The sequence below is a fragment of the Volvox carteri genome (genome assembly GCF_000143455.1).
Source record: "Volvox carteri f. nagariensis unplaced genomic scaffold VOLCAscaffold_35, whole genome shotgun sequence".
NCBI lineage: Eukaryota > Viridiplantae > Chlorophyta > Chlorophyceae > Chlamydomonadales > Volvocaceae > Volvox > Volvox carteri.
The window spans coordinates 1,269,376-1,276,584 of NW_003307578.1; the positions used below are offsets into that span (position 1 = coordinate 1,269,376).

At 51.6% G+C, this 7,209-nt stretch overlaps 1 protein-coding gene across 1 annotated transcript; it reads left to right on the forward strand.

The window, feature by feature from the left end:
- Positions 1-92: 92 nt before the first annotated feature.
- On the forward strand, positions 93-1,426 carry VOLCADRAFT_94119 (uncharacterized protein; the record flags this gene model as incomplete). The annotated part of the gene is made up of 3 exons (XM_002953257.1): positions 93-338; positions 432-493; positions 1,267-1,426. 3 exons carry the CDS (start codon positions 93-95, stop codon positions 1,424-1,426), a joined length of 468 nt encoding a protein of 155 aa, XP_002953303.1.
- Between the last annotated feature and the right edge of the window lie 5,783 nt (positions 1,427-7,209).

A 7,209-nucleotide genomic window follows, 5' to 3' on the forward strand; every position in this document is an offset into this window, starting at 1 on the left:
TGGATACGGATGCCGGTATGCAGGCCATGTTTTCAGACCTGTTGTCGCAGCGCGGGCTTCGAAGCACGGCGCCGTTGCCCGGTCCGTTACCCATGCCAGGCGCCCGTCCAGCGTGCCCCGCCTTCCTGCAACAACTAGCCGAGCGTCGGCGCCGTGTTATCGGTGGGATGTCGTGCCCTGGACTGCGCGACGAATGTTACGCCTGCCTATACGGCTGTTCCCAGGCGGGTGTGTTGGGGCCGCGGGACATTGAGGCCGCCATCATGGACACGGGCGGCGATGCAGGGCGCACGCTAGCCTGGTACCCCGGGTTGTTGATGGCATGGCGGTTTGATAAGGTCAGTGCATGTGGGTCGGGCAAAGGCAAGGCTAGCGTGTTGGTCTGCCTGACAAATGTTAACCCACATGGGAATCCTGACATGGCGCCACAGGCGGATACATTCTTCCGGGATAATCAGCTTCCAGCATACTACGGCGAAATCGACTCCATCCGGTCCGTTGTCTGCAGTTTCTCCTCCGCAGCTGGATGGCCGTGTGCCGCGTGTCTGGCCCTCAACAGAAATCACCAATTGAAGCGTTCAGCCGACGCTGCTTCACTGCGAGTCGCTGCGACACAGCGAGTCGCTGCGACACAGCGAGTCGCGACAGACCCACGTGTCATTGTCCCCTTCCGTTCTGCCGAGGGACTTGAGCGTGTGGGACATGTTGAGCTCAAGGCGGTCACATCCGCGGGCAGATCGAATAGCGCTGGACAGGGAGATTAAGCGGCGGACATCCCTTTTCCAGGCTGATAGAGTGAGGCTACAGGCATATGCTCAGGCAGATGCATCACGCAGTGAACTCGTCCGACTGCTCGAAACATCACAACAACGAGGTATGATGCAGTGTCGGCATGCGTGAGTAGTGTAGGCTGGCGTGCGCGTACACATGCCTTGACTTGTTAACCATCGGACATCGATTGACATTCAGGACTCGTTGACGGCACAATTCAACAGTTGCTGCGGGGTATCATCCGGGGTCTCAGCGTCAAAGGACAACAACGCCAGCCGGAGGAGGTAGCTTTTTACATTGCTCCTTGCAGTGACGTGGGTGTCCGTGCTCCAACCCGTGGTGCTGACTATTGACCAAATGCACATTGGCTGGCGCCTAAGGTACGTGGGCCTGCTGTGGGGTACATTAAAAGCCAGGAGCATGGCCATGTGTTCACGGGCGAATGACTGGTACCAAATAGGATCAGCAATGTCGACGCTGTAACACATGCTGCAGGCGCCAGCTCATCAACCCCCAGAAGATGATGATGATCGGGCCATACCTCATCAGCTTCCCTGCACTGCGCGCGCTGAGCAAGCGCATGCCCCATGTCAACATCTCGTCCCAGGATCTCAACTACAAGGACAAACAGAACCAGCGCGCCACTCTCAAGTAGGCTCTATCCAACCTGGAATTAGGTACAGACTGGTTTGTGGCTGACTTACCGCCATTCACTGACAGACAGGTTGGCCGACCTTGACATGGATCCCTCAACTGGAAGTGTCAAGGCAGTCAGTGTGCTGCGTGACGCACTGGAGACAGGTTCACGCAGTCCGGTTGGCGGTGATGGTCCTATCGTTGACGGCTCGTATTATGCTACCTTCCTCTATGTGACGTTCATGCATTATTTAGTAGCTGGCCGCTGAAAAGGCCTCTCGAGATGCTGGTGGTCGTGCTATGCGTGTACCAGCTTACTGTGCTTACTGTGTACCAGCTACTACAGCTACATTGTGCCGGGCCACACTACTGCAGGGCAGGCGCGTGTGCTTACATTTCTTTGTCTGCGTGAATGATTGGATGTATGAATGAATGGACGAATGAAAGGTGTGGTTAACATGCCCCTGGTTTGGTTCGGTTCGGGTGGTGGTATCTTTTTGAACACATGTAGTCTGGTCGAGTGCCGGGGGCCCTTAGCAGGACTGAAGCACAGTTCAAGACGAGGCGTGTGGATATGTCTGCTTGTCTGAACGAAGGAATGAATGAATGAATAGACCGGGTGATAAAATTGTGAGCGACTTGCCATGCAGACACACCTTTGGTTCTGGTCGGTTCGGGTGATGGTAACTTTTCACACATACACACACAATGAATGTATGGGTGAATGAGTACGGAGTACGGTAACAAGGCGTGTGGGGCTCCTGCCACTTCCTGTCCCATATGGGGCAGGAAGTACAAGCATGTACGGATTTGAAACCAACAAACATACGAGAGATATTTGTAAGTGCTCCCCTTGTTTCGTAAAGTTCCTTCAACTTCCACGATTCTGAATGTGTGCCTGAGAGTTTGGGGGCAGACCCTGCAATTGGTCTAGATTGCTCGGTAGAAGGGTTTAAATTGACACCTGGGACAAGTTGAATTGCCGGGACAGGCCCTTGAATTGGCCTGACAGGGATATGAATTGGCCTGGCAGGGACATTCCGACAGTCAGAATTAGCCTGACAGGGATACGAATTAGCCTGGCGGGACATTCCGACAGTCAGAATTAGGCTGACAGGGTGTCGAATTGGCCTGGCAGGGACATTCGGACAGTCAGAATTAGCGTGTTCAGGGTGCCGAATTAGGGAAGCACGGGAATTGTGCGACCGGGGCAGTCAAAAGAATTGCTCTGCCCGACAGTTTGTCCTACCCTCTAGTCTGCATGCCTACTCCACCTACCCGTCCGGCATGTCTGCATGCCTCACGGACAAGTCTATGCTAACTGGAATTAATCCAGTAATCGTCCAAACAACATGAATTCAAAATAAAAAATCAAAAGGAATAAAAAAGGCGAGAGGGCTAAAGTATCTAAAAATGGCACCGCACAACGATAACTGCAACGACGTGGCTCTATTTAACTTCAACCACGTTTACGGACATTGTGGAATCAATTATCAAAAAACCTTCTTCTGAGCAGAAACAAAGTCAATCTCTATGACTTCGGCAGCCCCCAGGTCGGGGCCAGTGGTTGTTGACATTTGACTTAATCTAATAACTCCATAGTGTAAAACGCAGTCTTTAAATGGCAAACGCATGCCTGGAATCTGTTTTTCAATTTCCGCCGTACAGCAAACGCGGAAATGCGGATTCTCTTTCCGCATTTCCGCCAATCTGGGCTTCGCTGCGGAAAGCGTGACGAAACCTATTTACGCAGGTTTCCGTTTCCGCAGGTTTCCGTTTCGGCTCGTTCCCTGATGAAAGCATACAACGTAGCTTGCAAGAATGGCCACATGCAACGGCTGCCGGAAGAGGAAGCGTTTGGCGAAGGGGCAGTTTGCGCAAGCAAACGAGGTGCGCCAGCGCGTTGCGCAGGTGGGCACGATGGCCATAGTCGCACGCGGCATGCAGCCTAGTCTATTGCGTGGCTGCTTTGCAGTAACTGAAAGCAACGAAAGCCTACGTCGTAGCTTGCAACACTGGGCTCGTGAAACTGCCGCGGGAAGAGGAAGCGTCTGGCGAAGAGGCAGTTGTGTGCAAGCCAAAAGGCGCCTGCTCAGGGAACGAGCCGAAACGGAAACCTGCGGAAACGGAAACCTGCGTAAATAGGTTTCGTCACGCTTTCCGCAGTGAAGCCCAGATTGGCGGAAATGCGGAAAGGGAATCCGCATTTCCGCGTTTGCTGTACGGCGGAAATTGAAAAACAGATTTCAGGCATGCGTTTGCCATTTAAAGGCTGCGTTTTACACTATAGAGTTATTAGATGAAGTCAAATGTCAACAACCACTGGCTCCGACCTGGGGGCTGCCGAAGTCATAGAGATTGACTGTGTTTCTGCTCAGAAGAAGGGTTTTTGATAATTGATTCCACAATGTCCGTAAACGTGGTTGAAGTTGAACAGAGCCACGTCGTTGCAGTTATCGTTGTGCGGTGCCATTTTTAGATACTTTAGCCCTCTCGCCTTTTTTATTCCTTTTGATTTTTTTTAAGCAGCTCTCAAGCAAACGATATGCAGGTACGACTGCCGAATAAATACTCCGTACATCTCCAAAATGCGAAGGCCACGGCCGGCCGCGCAAAGGTCAGCTCTCGAAAGCCGAGAACGCGGGCTTGACACGTATGTGCGTAAAATTCGCGGGCGGGCGAAATTCGATCGGGAGCTGAAGCGGCTTGATTATCATGCCCAAAATGTGAAGCCCATTGGCGAGCCAGGAGTGCTGGTGGGATAAACAGTATGCGTGTGGAAAATCGCGGGCGGGCTTTAACGGACGCCGGTTTGGCTGCTGTGCGGACCGGCCAGCGGGATGCCCCCGCTACTGCGAAACGCCACAGCGTGAAGCAGTGTGAAGTCGAGCGGGCGCGTCCGCAGGTCATTTGGCATGCAGGAGTGCACAGAATCATTGAGCTGCTTTAATACTCGCTGCTTGGAGAAAATAATACAATAGTTCAACAATAAAACAAAGAGCTGCTTAATAATACAAACAATAATAGATAGGGACAGTCGGGGAAAAAAAGAGGGTTGCTTTAACTGATGAGCTGCTGGAATTTAGATATAATAATGAAAAGATAAGGAACTTCGCTTGCATCGTTTGATGAGATACATGGCGATAAGGCAACAAAAAACAGGCATGAAAGTATGGACCTCACAAGCGGGATACAGGCATGGGCAACGTACAACGCCATTCCGGCAACCACGGTGCTGGCGTTTGTGCGTGTCCTGTAACGGCGCGGAGTTTCCTGAACAACCATAAAAGGTCATTACACCTGGGTACATGCAGCTTCGGCCGGCGAGGCAGGCCCTTGTTAGCAGTGCGGTGTACCGGAGACACGCAACGATTGCTGCACGTTGCCGCCGTCCCAGGTGTGATTCGCAACGCGCTCATGCACAAATGGGTAATTGCCTGCCTGGGTAGCAGATAGCAAATAGCCATGAAAACACATGTGACCTCGTGAAGCGGAGCGTTACATCACGCAGGGAACAAAACAGATGCGTTTTGGCGTTCAGAGTTAGGCCTGGCGATGAATCCCAGCGCAGATGCCCCCCATCGCAGCAAGTTCCGTACAGCACAGATAACGCGGAATGTGTCCTTAAGGAACGAACCGCAATCGAAATGACGGTACTCTTGCCGTGCAAGCCTTCAATCAGACATACCTACACACCTCAGCTCCTGATAGCCACTTGGCCAAGCTCCTTTACTTTTGGTTTGCTTGACATATCAGCCTTGCGTGAATATGGCTTCCAGATCCATATAACCGGTTGCCCTGCAAGCATATCATGCTTTGCTGCAGAGCTTTCTTCTGCACGGCTACTTGTACATATCCGGTGGTCACACCCCGTCCCGTCTGCACAACGTCGTTCCTCTTGTCCGTAAAGGCAGGCTGTCACTGCTGCCGCTATACCTTGTAAAACGTGTTCCGGTTCCTCTTCGTCCTCATTGTCCGCTTAACCACATTACTTATTACAGGTCATCAACACACTGGCGCAGCCTCGCATCTTGATGCATATAGGCGGGCTGATCTATACACACGAAAGCAAGGTTCTTTTCCGTGGTCAGCACTTCCTCTTTCCGTTGGGCACCGATACCTCATGCTTCCTGTCGGTCTCACGCGCACAGCACTACTCCACCACATCTCTTGGTCCAAGTACTTCCATCGCGCATTCGTCTTCCTCTGTTCCTTTTCAACAAGCCGTAGCCCTTCGCCTTCCAAACGGACGCATTCGCACTTCACCCCAGTCCAATACGGCAGCCATCAGCTATATATACAGTTCCTTCAATCCTTCCGTTGCCAAACCTAATAATACGCGGCCAGCTGCTTCACCAGATACCCACAATGATTTATTTTGAATTCATATTGTTTGGACGATTACTGGATTAATGCACAGTCAGCATAGACTTGTCCGTGAGGCATGCAGACATGCCGGACGGGTATGTGGAGTAGGCATACAGACATGTCACTGCTCTGCAACGACCTTCGAGCACGATTGGAATCCACCAGATTCTAGATCCCACCGGACAGAACCGCACTGCCACAAGCTGGTTTCAGACTGTCCATGTTATCGCCACACTGAGAAGAGCTAAAAAACATCGTTACATATTCATTTTATAGTTTTCGCAGCTTTCCGCAGTTTCCGCAGCCTTTCCGCAAAGGGCCTCCCGATTACGAAAAGTTTCCGCAGACCTGGTCAAGTTTCGGCTCGTTCCCTGCGCCTGCTTTCTGCAGCGCAGCGCATACAGCACCTTGTTCCGACTAAAGTCAAATTACAAAGTTGCGCAAAGTATAACATACATAAACTTAATTAAACATAAGAACAGATAAGACGTTTAGAGCCTTGTCGGTGACATGGACGCCGCTGTTGGCTTGGAACAGCTACTTGCTGTGCATAGGGACGTGCCCGCGTTGGCCGTGTTGCAACAGCTCAGGATGGATTTCAGCCAGCAACAGCCTCAAGAGCTGCTGCACAACCACCGGGAATGTCTTCAGTTGGGCACGTGTAGTTTTGGTCGGCGGGGTCGAGCATCGTATGCATTGCGCACAGAAACCAAGGGGCAGCGTCTCTGTAACATCGCCAACATATCCGGTACGCGGTGGCAGGCTTGCCGAGCACGAAATGAAGGAGGGTCGCATCTCACCATTCAACTAAGCATGCATGTGCTCTGTTGAATGCTCGGTAGCGTGCGAGTTTACCTATCAGGATGTTTGTTTGCATATATCCCTCCAAGCGAGAGGGCTTGGACCTATGCTGATGTTCGTTACAAGAAGTGAACTGAGGACTGATGCTACACGTCATGTATACGCGTTGCTTAGCTTGCAACGAGACGCGCCCACGATGAAAGCTTCAGCTACGCTCACAATACATTATACTGCAACACTATTCTCTCCAGTCCTACCACATTATATTTCACCGACGTACTTCGGCACCTTCCACATCACCATACGTGCTTTGGAAACGCGGGCAGCTGCTTCACAAGGGCCCCCATATTTGCAGCGAACATATCGAGTGTTTTAAGCGAGGTTTCCGGCCTTGGCCCTCTTCGGACAGGGAGCTCCCTCGAGGGATCTAGACCTATGTAAAGCAGTAGCATAGTCGCACTCCTCCCTGTACTCGGATGCCATTCAGCCCGCTGTATGTATACAACAAATGCATACAACCCTGGAAAATGAACTTGCTGTGGGCAGTGTTTTTTTTTTCGTTTGGGGCCTAATACCCTAGAGTAATAAACTGGGTGTTTCTTGCGGTTACAATTCCTTTTTGTATAGTCGCTG